Here is a 13,163-nt window from a genome sequence, read left to right as displayed (position 1 = left end):
ACATTTTCGCCCAGTTGGGCCATTTATTTTTTCATGTTTTTTAGGGCTGTGGTGATTGTTTGCCTATGGCTGATGGGTCTGGTTGACTATAATTATTGCTTGGCTGTGGTTTATAGGTTTACTTGACCAGACAGAGTAGTGTACAACACCAGGAATAAGTGTTGTACGACGTACTGTCGTGGCCTTTTACACCGGCTTTCAAAGTTAGGGTATGTACGAAAGGGGGGGCCGGGGAGAAGTCCACTACCTGGACGGAGCCACTATCCAGACATGCCTTTGACTCTATTATGTCAGACAATCGAGGGATTACTGTATTAGAATGATTTAATCAACACAAAACACAAAAGTAATGTATTATAAGCAATATACATTGCCTAGGATGAGACATTAGGGAGCTTCCTTAACTGATAAGAATACCCTCCCCAGACCTCAAGATGGCAGGCTGACTTTAATGTGTATGTACACTATAGCAGCAAGACACAGTGACATGCAAGGGGTGATGTTAAAGGTGTGCAGCCAGTACCAGTATGTCCCACATCCTATGACAACCCAGTGATACACATCACAATACAGGTAAGTGATTCTCCATATGTCTCACTGCTTGATGGGAGGGAAGGTTCTGATGTACAGTGCAGTACAATGCATGACTGGCGTGATGGTGACATGCTGCTGGGTCTTGTGGAATCCAGTCTGGGATTAGATGCTGCATTCTTTCAGACAGCAGCCTGTTTCTCCCCCATTTTTAGGTCAGACATAAGTTATTTTTGTGCATATAACTCCTCAACCCTGAACTGGGAGCATTTACCAGTTTGTCATTTAATGTATAACTAACTTTAGCTGCAGATGTTAAGCAAGAACGCTTGAATGTTAATACTGTACAGTTCTCTTGGGTTCTTGGTAAGTGAATGGTAATGTGATGGTATACACATACAAAGAAACAGCCTTTTCCAATCACTTACCATTCATAATGCCCTTAACTGATAAATGCCCCAGGCTTGATATACCTAATAATTCCATCACAGACAACACTGATATCAAAATGTTCCAAAAGATTAACCTAAACATACCACACTAGGGGTCAGTTCACCAAACCTAATCTTTACAGACCCAGTGCAACTAAAATTTAGGGTACTGTACTAAATAAGACAGTGAGAGTGGGGGTAGAAGGGGAAGGGGTGACGAAATTACGTTGTGTAAATTCATTTGAAATTTACGGTAATATTGAAAAAATACACAAGTATATAATAACAACATCCGGCATTAAGATGGGTTTCTCCTATACTTACAAATACTGTACAGTACATACATACAAACATAAGAAATTAACAGTAAGTTCTGGCACTAAGATGGGTTTCTCCTATACTTACAAATACATAAGGAAATAATAAATTCTGGCAGTAAGATGGGTTCCTCTTATACTTACAAATACATAAGTAAATAATGATAACTGTTGGCAATAAATGGGTTTCTCCTTTACTTACAAATACATCTCTCATCTCATCTCATCAGCCATTTGTGTGTCCACTGCAGGACCGGCCTATCCCAACTGAAGTGGGGACGATACAGCCAATGTATCTCTACCAAGTGGCTTACGCAGTCTGGTAGAGATTGTATGTAGGGGAAGAAGTGCTTGTAAGTGTAATTGTAGTGATGGTGTGGCTTTGGATGTGTATGTAGTCTGTCAACAAGTGTAATCAGCCCGTGCAAGCCAACTGGGTGCACGCATACTTTATAGTATGTGACACTGGTTCAACCACAGCACCCCTGATGTCTGCCAATGCAGTACGTGGCCAGAACACTCCCAAAGTTTATTACCCCGGCGGGGCGCGAACCCTCGTTCTTCAGTGTACGAAAGCACACACTTTACCGCTGTACCACAGAGGCTCCTACAAATACATACTGGTACGTAAATAATAACAACTTCTGGCTTTCACATGGGTTCCTCCTGTACTATACTTACATCAACAGGCGGAGGGCGTGGTTTACTTTCTCTGCCACCATCGGTTTTGTCTGTTTTCGCTCCAGCACTATCTCTGGATTTATCTTTTGGGCTCCCCTCTGTGGCACCTCCACCTGAAAGAAGCAGACCTGGGTTAACTTTGACAACATACCCACATAAACACAGTAAAAGTCCCCTAATCCAGCCACCAATAATCCAAAAATCCCAATACTTCGAATTCGACAAGGTGAAATTTTTCAAAATTTTCTGGCCATTATCTAAGGCTGTATCTGGTTTGCACCTGCCCTTGGACTTAGGTGTACCTGCCTGCAACTACCGTATTCATCTACATTTCTATGCATTTCTGGCGAGTAAAACAATTACCATATCATTTTAGGTGTTTAGTTAATGATCATGTGCATATTTCTGAAGTTTTCAAAGGGGTCCCCCGCCCCCCAATAGTCCAAAAATTCAAACAGTCCAAAAGACCCTCAATCCCCTGCAATTCAGATTACAGGACTTTTACTGTATCTTGAAATTTACCAAAACTGACACAAAATAAAAAAATAAGTATGACAGGCTATCCAGGGTTGTGTGTATTGTGTACTGTACCCCAGGACTGGATGACCTAATGTTTTGTGAGGGTGGATCAGTTGGTGTAGGGAGGACAGGTGTTTTGTCTGCCTCATGACAAGTAATTAGCCATGCACTCTATCTATCAATGGCCAGACACATTAATCCTGTAGGAGGTCTCTATCTATCTCTATCTATCTATCTATCTATGGCCAGACACATTAATCCTGTAAAGTCTCTATCTATCTATTTATCAATGGCCAGACACATTAATCCTGTAGGGGGTCTCTATCTATCTATCCATCTATCTATCAATGGCCAGACACATTAATCCTGTAAGGAGTTCCTATCTATCTATCTATCTATGGCCAGACACATTAATCCTGTAGGGGGTCTCTATCTATCTATCCATCTATCTATCAATGGCCAGACACATTAATCTTGTAAGGGCTGGCCACAAACAAATCACCTCCATGTTGCCCTGTCCCCTGCCATGCACAGAATGGATGCAAATAACCAAATAACATTATAAAACAGGGCAAAGTAGACATAATCACGCAGTATCAGCTATAAAATGAGGATAAAATATACAGAATCATCACGTACTTTTGACATACACAAAGTTAAAGGATGACGATGAAATAGACAGATGGAGTGGAGAGGCATATGAAAGAGGGGGGTGTGAGCTGGGAGAAGGGCAGTGAAATGGCAGGGTTACAGGATGACATGGAGGCAATTTGTTTGTGGCCACCCCCTGTGAGATTAAGGTGTCTGGCAATAGACAGATAGATGGATAGACGATCTGTTTAACAACCATCTATTGCCTAAAATCATAAGTATAATATTACCAATGAAAGGTGTGACAATCAACTTTCATATTTTAATTTGCCTAACACCAAGCACTTCTATTCACATTAGATGAACCACAAGACCCTGGGAACATTCCTATCCTCAGCGGAAAAGTCCTCTCTCATCTAGACAAACAAATCTAAATAAACCATCTTGTTGTAGCCACTTTAATACAAAATAATACCAGTAATAATAAAAATAATAATAATAATAATAATCTATCTACTGTATGTATCTATTGCCAGACGCCTCAATCCAGTTTGGGGTGGGCACAAACAAATCGCCTCCACGTCGCCCTGTCCCACGCCATTTCATTGCCCTGCTCCCAACTCACACCCCCCTCTCTCATATACCTCTCCACCCCATCCCTCCATCTCATCCTCAGCCTCCCCCTCCCTCTTCCCCCCCTCCACCTCACTCACATACACTCTCTTCGTCAGTCTTTCACCCTCCATCCTCTCCACATGGCCAAACCACCTCAGTGTGTTCCTCATAACGCTTCCTATCACATCCACATCCACACCACAACGCTCCTTTATATCCTCATTCGTCAGCCTGTCTCTCCATGTGACTCCACAGGCTCCTCTTAAATAACTCATTTCCACTGCTCTCACTCTTGACTTGTGTTCTTCATCAATTTTCTTATTTCTGTTCAATTATTTTTAAGAGATCTTCACAGGCCAAAAAGTAATTAAATAAATCATACCTAAATTCCATGCTAACCTTCTCACCCCAGGAATTTAGGTTAGTGTAAGTGCTCACTGGGTTATCAATTTCTCCTGAAGTGTGTGTGTGTGTGTGTGTGTGTGTGTGTGTGTGTGTGTGTGTGTGTGTGTGTGTGTGTGTGTGTGTGTGTGTGTGTGTGTGTGTGTGTGTGTGTGTGTGTGACACACACACACACACACAAATCAACAGTGTGTGCTCCGTTGTTTTTTTAGCTAATTACAGTGTGTACCTTTTCATGCTGTGTGTGTGTGTGTGTGTGTGTGTGTGTGTGTGTGTGTGTGTGTGTGTGTGTGTGTATGCCATTAGCCTAATTTCTTAATCAATTGTTGTTGTTCTTTTTCTGAAATCTGCATTTAACACACACACACACACACACACACACACACAGAATACAGTATATCAATTACATGCATTATAGGGACTAGCTGGATGACTCACTGGCAATATGGTGATAAGTACACTGATAACCTGATAATGCTTTTGTCTTCTTTCTTTAGTCTCCCCTGCCTTATACTTTCCTTCCCTGATACTCCCCTATATACCTCCCTTTCTACTTTCCTTCCCTGATACTTCTCCCTCATATTCTCTTCTTCATATAAGAGAAAATTCTATCTATCTATCTATCAACAGCCAGACGCCTTGGTCCTGTAAGGGGTGGCCACAAACAAAATGCCTCCATGTCGCCCTATCCCCTGCCATTTCCCTGCCCTCCCCCCAGCTCACACCCTCCTCTCTCTTATACCTCTCCACCCCATCCCTTCATCTCATCCTCAGTGCTCCCCTCCTTCTCCCTCCATCAATTCACTCACATACACTCCTCGTTAGTCTCTCCCTCTCCATCCCCCAGGTAACACTCCCCTCTCTCACGCACAGTTGTACCAAAAATTATCGTTACTCACGGGTCTGAGAGATACGAAAACGAACATGACAATGGCTGCTATCTCGAACTGTTGGTAGTGTACATCCATATCAACGCATTTATTACCCCAAACACAGACACCACCACTCGTATCCCATGTATAACCAACAGTGACGGATATGCAGGGCTACCAACAATTTCCCACTCCCCATCCTGTATTTCAAAAGCCATCATCGTTTGTCATGTCTCGCACAAAATTGTAACGATACTTTTTTGAACAGCTTATATACATACATACAAAAATAAATCACTTAAGGGCAGATGACAAGACTACCCCCCTTGTGGCACTGACAAAATCTCCAGTTAGTCTTGTGCACGGAAATCACGATGTTTGTGAGATGAGACACGCGGAAATGTAGCAGTGTGCAGTTTGACTAAGGTGTGGCAGTGTGAGGAGGTGCGGTACAGCAGTGTGAGGTGTGGCAGTGTGTGGTGTGGCAGTATGAGATGTAGAAAGGGTTATGTGTGGCAGTGTGTGGTGTGGCAGTATGAGATGTAGAAAGGTTTATGTGTGGCAGTGTGTGGTGTGGCAGTATGAGATGTAGAAAGGTTTATGTGTGGCAGTGTGTGGTATGGCAGTATGAGATGTAGAAAGGTTTATGTGTGGCAGTGTGTGGTGTGGCAGTATGAGATGTAGAAGGGTTGTGTGTGGCAGTGTGTGGTGTGGCAGTATGAGATGTAGAAATGTTTATGTGTGGCAGTGTGTGGTGTGGCAGTATGAGATGTAGAAGGGTTGTGTGTGGCAGTGTGTGGTGTGGCAGTATGAGATGTAGAAGGTTTATGTGTGGCAGTGTGTGGTGTGGTAGTATGAGATGTAGAAAGGTTTATGTGTGGCAGTGTGTGGTGTGGCAGTATGAGATGTAGAAGGGTTGTGTATGACAGTGTGTGGTGTGGCAGTATGAGATGTAGAAGGGTTATGTGTGGCAGTGTGTGGTGTGGCAGTATGAGATGTAGAAAGGTTTATGTGTGGCAGTGTGTGGTGTGGCAGTATGAGTTGTAGAAGGGTTATGTGTGGCAGTGTGTGGTGTGGCAGTATGAGTTGTAGAAGGGTTGTGTGTGGTAGTGTGTGGTGTGGCAGTGTGAGATGTAGAAGGGTTACGTGTGGCAAGTGTTACGTATGGCAGTATGAGATGTTGCAGTGTGAGGTGAAGTATCAGAGAGTGTAGACTATCACAGTATGACAATGCAGTGTGTGGTGCGGCAGTGTGAGGCAGGGCAGTGTTACGAGTAGTATAAGATGTGGCAGTGTGAAGCATGACCGTAGTAGCATTTAGCAACTTCTTCACCACACTGTAGCATATCACACAACAGGCATGCACAAAAATTACCTTCCTTGTTTTAAAGTACCAATCAACAGAATACATTAAAGTTACCCCCAAACCTCAGAAATGGCAAGACACTGGATTTATAGGTCTCTCTCTCTCTCTCTCTCTCTCTCTCTCTCTCTCTCTCTCTCTCTCTCACACACACATTCAACCCCCTCCCCCCATACACACACTCATCCAACCCCCCACCCAACCACACAGACACAGACACAGACACAGACACACACACACACACACACACACACACACACATCCAACCCCCCACCCAACCACACACACATCACACACATACTTCCGCTTAGCATGACGAGCACAAACAACCACACACACACACACACACACATCCACCCTTAGCCAGTGGAGAAATCACTCTTCTGACTCAAATGACCTTGTCCCAGTTTAATCTCTCTCTCTCTCTCTCTCTCTCACTCTCTCTCTCAGTAGTTCAAATCTCCAAACTATTCGATGTATGAGTGAAATCTCTCTCTCTCTCTCTCTCTCTCTCTCTCTCTCTCTCTCCCCTTCATTCTATCGAGCATATTATCTGTGCTTTGATAACAGTACACTATGTATAAAAATAAATGAGAGAGAGGGAGAGAGAGAGAGAGAGAGAGAGAGAGAGAGAGAGAGAGAGAGAGAGAGAGAGAGAGAGAGAGAGAAACCACTCATAGCACTAACAACTTTAAACGTGTACGATGCGTTATGGTAAATGGGTCAGACTGCGATGCTGGCGGCAATTCTCCTTCGTCCTAATTAGTGCTATAAAAAGTGCTACAGTACCTGCTATAAAACTGTGCTATAAAAACAGTACGCATATAACGGTAACATTAAGTATACTGGTATCTGAGTCTGGGGTATATCAATGTAATACGGTATATCTTCAACTTTATTATTTTTTAAAGATAATAGAAAGAGAATTAATATATCAATGTAATATATCTTTAATTTTATTTTTATTATTTTAAAAGATTATAGAAAAAGAATCATTGAAAAAATAGACACACACCAGATCATAATATTAATAATCTATCTATCTATCTATTGCCAGACGCCTCAATCCCGTTTGGGGTGGCCACAAACAAATCGCCTCCAAGTAATAATAATAATAATAATAACAATAATGAATGCTATACTCTTACTACTACTACTACTATTACATCAACTATTAAGATTATGGTATTTAATATTATAATTATTGGGCTATTATTTTTATTTTACTATTATTATTATTATCATCATCATTATTATTATTATTATTATTATTATAATTTTTTTCTTTTGCTCCTTCCTTCCTTCCTCCTTTCGGGGGTGGGTGGGTATATATATGAGGGAATGTGGCCTTGGCTTTGGGGGAAGGGAAGTATGGTGAGCTGTGATGTATGAGTATTTGACGCATCCATCCGCAATCAACTCCGGGATTATGACTATGTATATCCTCTCTCTCTCTCTCTCGTGGGTGCATGGTGAAGCCCCTCAACAAAATACTTAGGCTTGGGATCCCTTACGTTTTGTTTACACTCCGCTTGGCTGAGTCACGTGGTACCCCGAATGCTACACCGCCACGCCCCCCTACCACCGCCACACCACACCACCACAGTGATACCGCCACTACCACAGCTACACCGCCACGCCACGCCCCTCTTCCACAGCCATACCATCACTACCACAACGACCACAGCTAGCCTACACCGCCACGTCACGCCCCCTTTCCACAGCACTTCACAGCACCACAGCAATACCACAGCTACAGCACCACGCCACACACACACACACCCCACCACCACAGCCACACTGAATCCTTCCTACACCACCACACACTACTACAGTAATACCACTCCACAGATACACCCCATGCCATAAAACTCCGCCCCTCACACTACGGATTCCTACCACAGCAATACCACAACCACATCCCAAAAGAAACACCACACCATACCACCACAGCACATCCCATATCAATAAAACTCACCACCTAGCACGCAATATCACCACCACACCATACACTCTCACCACACCACACCACACCACATCACATCATACCACACCAACACCACCACACCTTTCACATCACTATAACCCCCACCCCCCTCTGAATAATCTCAATTCATCATTCAATCATTTTCCATAATTCACTTTCTTCATTCGTCATTTATTTTCTCATACTCAATCGCTTCCATATAATTACGTCTCTTTTTTTAACACTTCATTCACTTATACTTTCCACATTGCTATTTGCTACTTAGCCTTCCCACTCCATTCACTTATCTTTCACCCTACTATCACCTCGGCTATAATTTTCTCCCCATCATTCATTAACATATTTTATAATTCATCAATAATTCGGATACTTTTTCCTATATTTTAGTACCGTAGTTACCTCATAAAAGTTTCATATCTTCATTCAATCTTCACTCTACATTTTCGTACTTGTCTATCTATCTATCTCTCAATTGCCAGACGCCATAATCCCGTAAGGGGTGGCCATTTGTCTTTGAGTTAGTTGTTTTACGGGGAGGGGCACTAACCCTCCACCAACCCACTTGTTGACACGTAGGGAGCACGTATGGTTTGGTTATATGGTTACCACCCAGCGTTGCAAATGGTTTCCTGGCTTACAGGAAACCATTTGGCTTGTCACTTGCCACTTATACATTATTCATCTTCACATCTTTTCATAATCTATCAATAATTTTGGTATTTCTTCACATACCGGTATCGTAGGTTAATACCGGTACTGCCAATTCATCTATGGTATGGGTAGTTGTTCACTTTTTTTTAATGCAAGGAAGAAGGAACCTAAGGCCAGACACCCACAAGATTACTCCCTCCAAGAAAAAACAAGATAAAGAGCCAAATTCAAGATCCATTCATTTTGAGATGCCTGGACACACTGCGTTTGAAAGACTGGAGGTCATAGGCGGTAGGAAATATATACAGACAGAGGGAGCCAGTTCCAGAGTTGACCTTTGAAACTTCCTTACGGTATATTATTTCTCACACTTATTTCCCTTTTATTCGTCACACATATATAATATTTTACCGAGATCCTTTCACTGACATTTTTCAAGTTACACATATATCGTTTATTTCACTTATATTTCTTCAAGTTTCTTTCACTTATATTTTTTCGAGATTCCATTATTTTTTTTTTCGCGTTTCACTTTTTTTTTCTTTCACTTATATTTTTCGTTTCCCTTTTTTTCGTTTCTTTCACTTATATTTTTCAAACTCACTTTAGCCTAATTTCTCATATTTTACTTATTTTAAAACTACTTGTGTTTATATTAACGAATCTATCTTCATATTTGTAAAGTTTCCTACTTCAATATATATATGAGAGTAAATGGTGGTGGTTATGCATGAAGGATATAATACGTGCCATAGGTAGGTATATTTCTCTCTCTCTCTCTCTCTATCACACACACACACACACACACACACACACACACACAGTAACAATGGTGGTGGTGAGTGTACATAAGATTAAGCTGTGTGAAGTTTGTCGGCACTTCCTCCCTACCTCTGGCACTTTCCTTTCCCTTCCCTTCCCTTCCCTTCCACCAGCACCATTCCCAATCCAATCTAACCCAACCCAACCCAACCCAGCCCACTTTAAATCGCTCTAAACTATCCCAACCCAGCCCAACTAAATTTAACCTAACCCAACCCAGTCAAGCCTCACCTAACACAGTCTTCTAAGTATTTCTCTCTCCGGCGCCGCTCACAGCCCCGGCACCATTCCTAACTGCCCATGATGCCACCTTACTCTTCCCTACCCTACCCTACCCAACCCTTACCTTGCCCTGCCCTACCCAACACTTACCCTGCCCTGCCCTACCCAACTCTTACCTTGCCCTGCCCTGCCCTGCCCTACCCAACTCTTACCCTGCCCTGCCCTACCCTACTCTTACCCTGCCCTGCCCTACCCAACTCTAACCCTGCCCTGCCCTACCCTACTCTTACCCTGCCCTGCCCTACCCTATTCTACCCTACCCTACCGTACTCTGCCCTGCCCTGCCCTACCCTACCCTTACCCTGCCCTGCCCTACCCTACTCTTACCCTGCCCTGCCCTACCCAACCCTTACCCTGTCCTGCCCTACCCTATTCTACCCTACCCTACCGTACTCTGCCCTGCCCTACCCTACCCTTACTCTGTTCTACCCTACCCTACCTTGACTTACCTTACTCTACCCAATCCCTACCCTACCCTACCTTACCCTACCCTACCCTAACCTTACCCTGCCCTACCCAACCTACCCTACCTTGCCCTACCCTTCATTTCCCTACCCTACCCAACTCCTGCTCTGACCTGCCCTCCCCTCCCCTCCCCCCTTACCTTGCCCTAGCCTATCCCACCCTTATCAGTAGGGCATCCCTCGCACTATCAATAAAACTCGACTGACAGCCCAATGGTGTCACGCTGCCATCGCATATTCTCTCTCTCTCTCTCTGCATCCATCTACCTATCTACCTATCAATCTACCCATCAATCGATCAACTTACATACCTACCTTCCAATCTACCCATCCATCCATCTGTCTATCTATCAATCCATGCTTCCTATCCTCTCTCTCTGCATCCATCTAACTATCTATCTACTGTCTATCATCTATCAATCTACGCCTACCCATCAATCGATCAACTTACATACCTACCTTGCAATCTATCCATCCATCCATTTATCTACCTATCTATCTACCTATTTACCAATCTATCTACCTATCTATCTACCTATTTACCAATCTATCTACCTATCTATCTATCTATCTACCGTATCTATCTACTCCGCGCCACCAGCCATTAGCCAGACAGCGTGTTGATCCTCCCACTACCACCCGCATTTCCAGAGGGGCGAGAGAGAGGGAGGGCGGAAACGGGGGGGGGGGAAGGATGGAGTAAGGGGGGAGGGGTAGGGGAAGTAAAGGGGAAGGGGGAGGGAGAAAAAGGGAATATAAGAAAGAGGTGGAGAAGGAAGGGAGGGGAAGGAAGGGAGAGGGAATGAAGGAAAGGGGAAGGAAGGGAGGGGGAAGGAAGGGAGGGGGAAGGGAGGGAAATGAAGGGAAGGGGAAGGAAGGGAGGGGGAAGGAAGAAGTAAAGGGTGGGGGAAATGGAAAGGAGGAAGAGATAGAGGGAATATATGAGGAAGGGAGGAGGGGTTGTGTGGAGGGAAGATGATGGTGGGGGAGGGGGAGGAAAGGGAAAAGGAAGGGGAGTAAAAGGGAAGGATAGGATGGGGAGGAGAGGTCAGAGGGAGGAGAAGGGAGAGGGAGGGTGGAGGGGAAGGGAGAGTGTCAGGGTGACCTCCAAGGCTGGCACTGGAAGGGAGGGAGGGAGGGAGGGAGAGGGAAGGAAGGACAAGAAGGAGAGAGGGAAAGAACGGTTAGAGGGAGAGGGGGAGGAGGAAGGGGATGCGAAGGGGAGTAGGGGGAAGAAGTGGGAAGGGAGAAAGAGAGTGAGAGGGAGGGAGGGGAAAGAGGGAGGGAAAGAGAAGACAGGAGGGGAGAGGGAAGCAAGGTTAAGCGTAAGGGAGGAGGGAAAGAGAGAGGGAGGGGAAGGGGGAAGAGGGCAGGGGGAAGGAGGAAGGGAGGAGGGGAGGGGAGGGGTAGGGGGGAGTGCCAGCCTAACCCCCCCCACCCCCAGCAGCAGTAGTAAGGGTCGGCGCCACCCCAGGCACCCGCGGGGCTAGAAGGCAGCCAGCGATCAATGGAGAAGGGTGGATGGGACGGTACTCTGCCCCCACCCCCCCCGCTGCTGTATTGACTCACACACACACACACACACACACACACACACACACACACACACACACACACACACACCTGTATTAATCCTCAGTATTTATCTTCTCCTATGTATGACACCCACACAATTAATATCAACATTTAAATAACTCACTTTAGCGATACCAAAACCTAGTAAGAATTCCGCATTACTATTATTATTAATTATCATTTTACTATAGGTGTCATTTTTCAAACCGTTCTACAATTACATCATTTTTTTTTCAAAGGTCCTTCTCATTTCACTGCCAAGGTACATTCTTTTCTTCATCATATCCTTCCACCTTCATCTAAACTTAATTTTTCGTCTCAGTTTTCTATGTCGACAATTATTTCCCCCCCACATATTCCACCTTTAATGCCAACTCGCTTTCTCACATCGTTCCTCTTTTTCTGCTAACCTTTTTTTTCATGCCTTTCCACACTACTGCCAACTCCATTTTGTGTGAGATGGAGGGATGGGGTGGAGAGGTATATGAGAGAGGAGGGTGTGAGTTGGGAGCAGGGCAGTGAAATGGCATGGGACAGGGCGACTTGGAGGCGATTTGTTTGTGGCCACCCCAAACGGGATTGAGGCGTCTGGCAGTAGATAGAGTAGTAGTAGATAGTGTACATCCTCCACCTTTACTGCCAACACGACTTCTTTCTCCATCACACCTGCCCACTTCTTCTGCCAACATTTCCGTCACACTTATCCACTCTACAGTCCACTTAATTACTTTCTTCCACCTTCCTTCCACTTAATGCCAATAATTATTTTTTTTTCAGAAGTCCTTCCACTTTTACTAACTTGATGTTCTTGACTCTTTCCACTAGCCAACTTATTATTATTTTTTTTTTCGTAACACCATTCTACAGCTCACTCATTCTTTTTCTTTTTCTTTTCATATTTCTCCACTATCACCAACGCCATTATTTTTTTTTTTCATCCAGTTTTTTTTTAATTGCTTCTCTTAATTTATTATTACCCGTACCAAAATCTCTCTCTCTCTCTCTCTCTCCACTTACTGTCATCATTCATTCATTCATTCATCATCCAATCCTACGTTTC

General features: G+C 44.0%; 1 protein-coding gene across 1 annotated transcript in view; it reads right to left on the bottom strand.

Annotated features, from left to right (window-relative positions):
• The window catches only part of PIP5K59B (Phosphatidylinositol 4-phosphate 5-kinase 59B), a 198,714-nt gene that overhangs the window by 145,810 nt on the left and 39,741 nt on the right, over positions 1 to 13,163 (bottom strand). Inside the window, exon 2 of the mRNA XM_080269673.1 lies at positions 1,961 to 2,073. Within this exon, the coding sequence (XP_080125799.1) occupies positions 1,961 to 2,073 (113 nt within the window). The remainder of the gene's footprint in view (positions 1 to 1,960; positions 2,074 to 13,163) is intronic.

The sequence above is a fragment of the Coenobita brevimanus genome, chromosome 35 (genome assembly GCF_032717465.1).
Source record: "Coenobita brevimanus isolate Jiangsu-jjx chromosome 35, ASM3271746v2, whole genome shotgun sequence".
In the NCBI taxonomy this organism is placed as follows: Eukaryota; Metazoa; Arthropoda; class Malacostraca; order Decapoda; family Coenobitidae; genus Coenobita; species Coenobita brevimanus.
The sequence above is the reverse complement of the archived record's forward strand: the minus strand, read 5'-3'. Positions and strand labels throughout refer to the sequence as shown.